At 49.0% G+C, this 2,381-nt stretch overlaps 1 protein-coding gene across 1 annotated transcript; it reads left to right on the top strand.

Moving 5' to 3' along the window:
• The first annotated feature begins 444 nt into the window (after positions 1–444).
• On the top strand, positions 445–1,668 carry LOC149840039 (NAD(P)-binding Rossmann-fold superfamily protein). Its single transcript, XM_090004978.1, has 2 exons — positions 445–900; positions 949–1,668. The coding sequence occupies exons 1-2, from the start codon at positions 445–447 to the stop codon at positions 1,666–1,668; spliced, it is 1,176 nt and encodes a 391-aa protein (XP_089861104.1).
• Positions 1,669–2,381: the final 713 nt, after the last annotated feature.

The raw sequence follows: 2,381 nt of genomic DNA, 5'->3' as shown, positions 1-2,381 counted from the left end.
ATACGACGGTAGCATACAGCACGATACGAACCAGCAGTCCCGCACACACAGCTACCAATATGCACCAAGACATACATTCCTCATTCCTTTAAATTGGGGGCAACCGACATACATACATCGACGAGCGCAACAACGTCTGGCATAAAGCAAGCAACCCAAGTCATGCAACTGCGTGAGGAAGGAAGTAACCCACAACAATAAACAAATAGAGATGAGTACAAGTGACGCCCCTGGTAACGCAGGAAGTGGAGGGTTGACTTTGTGTAAAGATTAAATCACCAATAGCGCTTCTGTGTTCATCCACTTGCTACTTGGCCATCTGGCGACGCGGATGTGCCTCTTGCTGATCTACAGCTATAAAAATCAGCCAACGAACCACCAAACAACCACAAGGAAAAAAAGAAAAGCAAGAAGAAGATAACGGACAGTCTATCGTACGTGCTAATGGCTGCAGGGACAGGAAAAGAGATGCCAAATCCTGGAGGGGGAGCCAACGTCGCCCTCATCGTTGGGGTAACTGGTCTCGTAGGGAAAGAGCTGGCAATCATCCTAAAGAAAAGAGGGTGGAAAGTCTACGGGGTCGCCCGGAGAAGCCTTCCTTCCCCAGACTACATCTTCATACCATGCAACCTTCTCGACCGAAAGGAGACGATGGAGAAGCTATCCTCTCTAGAGGATGTTAGCCACGTTTTCTGGGTTACATGGTTCAGCGAGTTCCCCATTGACTCTCAAGAATGCTGTGCCCAGAATGAGTCCATGATAAACAATGCCTTGGACGCCATAGTCCTTGGAGGCGCTGCCAACAAGTCGCTGAAGCATGTGTGTCTGCAGACGGGCACGAAGCATTACGTATCAGTGGTCTGCCAAGATCAGATTGAAAACCAGGGTGAAAGGAGCACAATGATGATGGTCAGGAGAAGGGCAACAACTGCAGATGGCACCGAGTACTTGTACTATTTCGACGAAGAAAGCTCTCGAGTCCCGAATGTCGTAAACTTCTACTACACGCTGGAAGACGCTGTGAGGAAAAGGTTATCGGGCAAGGTGGGATGGTCGGTGCATCGTCCAGGTCTCTTGATGGGCAACTCTCAAAGGACTGCAATGAACGTGATCGGGAGCCTGTGCGTCTACGGCAGCATATGCAAGCATCTCAACCTTCCTTTCATATTCAGGGGTAGCAGGGAGTGTTGGGAGGAGGCTTGCTTAGACGCGTCAGACGCCAGACTGGTGGCTGAGCAGCAGATCTGGGCAGCAACTCAGGAGGTTGAGGGTGGTGGCGCCGTGCTGGTGGACGGTGAAGCCTTCAATGCCATCAATGGGTCCCCCTTCGCGTGGAAGGAGGTCTGGCCGGAGCTAGCGGCCAAGTTCGGGCTGGAATATGCGGGGAACGTCGATGAGACGATGTTCTTAGAGCAGTTCTCGTATGCCGAAGCGATGGGTGACAAGGGTTGGGCGTGGGAAGAGATTGTGGAGGTGCACGGGTTGTGCCGGACGAGGATGGAGGAGCTTGCAAACTGGTGGTTCTTGGATGTCCTCTTCCGAATGCCCTTCAAGTTGTTGGTGAGTAGGGAGAAATCCGATCTCCTCGGCTTCACCTCCACCTGTAAGACGCTGCCTTCAGTCTTGTATTGGGTGGACCGCATGAGAAACGATAAACTGGTACCATAAAGTTGAAAGAAGGACTGGACGAAGACGAAGAGGGGCTCGCCAGCACCACGTCCCCCGCCCATTTCTCCTGCCTTGTAGCTCTTTCATTTCCGTTCGTTTCAGATGCCTCATATGCACACTGCAAGTTTCTACTATGTTCAGACTTCAAAACGGTAAAAATAACCGTTAATTATGGTTTGGATGTCGTTAATTTTGGGCTTGGTGCAAGGATCAGGTGAAATCACATAGCATACCAAATTGCTTTTTTTTTGCCTTTTGTTTGCAGACCTAGGCGCTGACTACCCGGCAACCAATTGCTAACTAACGCGTGATCCAGTAGACGGATGTTCCCGTTCTCATCGGTGGACGGGTGATCGTGCTTCTCCCCGTTAACCTTTTACCAATTAATGGGATTCAAAGGAAAATTGACAGACTCGAGGGAAGAGGACGGATCAGGTGATTTCACAGCATACAATTTTTTGTGTTTTTTAAATCACCACTGTCCACTTCAATCACATTAATTGGTAAAACGATGGCATCAACACTTTTGGTGGACCCCATTGCCTGCACAATGAATAGTGGCGATTGAATAAATGAACGGCGGTAATTTCAAAACGCAAGAAAATTGTGTTTTGTCAAATCACTTGTTTTGTCCTCTTGGAGGAGGGACACCCTTTAAAATTCCAACTAAGGCATTTATATTTTCTTATGGTTGCGTTTGTATTGGAGAATCT

Source organism: Nuphar pumila, chromosome 4, assembly GCF_984573655.1.
Source record: "Nuphar pumila chromosome 4, dmNupPumi1.hap1.1, whole genome shotgun sequence".
NCBI lineage: Eukaryota > Viridiplantae > Streptophyta > Magnoliopsida > Nymphaeales > Nymphaeaceae > Nuphar > Nuphar pumila.
The sequence above is the reverse complement of the archived record's forward strand: the minus strand, read 5'-3'. Positions and strand labels throughout refer to the sequence as shown.

Coding starts and splice junctions, on each gene's coding strand:
- LOC149840039 (XM_090004978.1), top strand. CDS start 445: ATGGCTGCAGGGACAGGAAAAGAGATGCCAAATCCTGGAGGGGGAGCC. Junction 901..948: donor ACCAGGGTGAAAGGAGCACA/ATGATGATGGTC, acceptor GGCACCGAGTAC/TTGTACTATTTCGACGAAGA.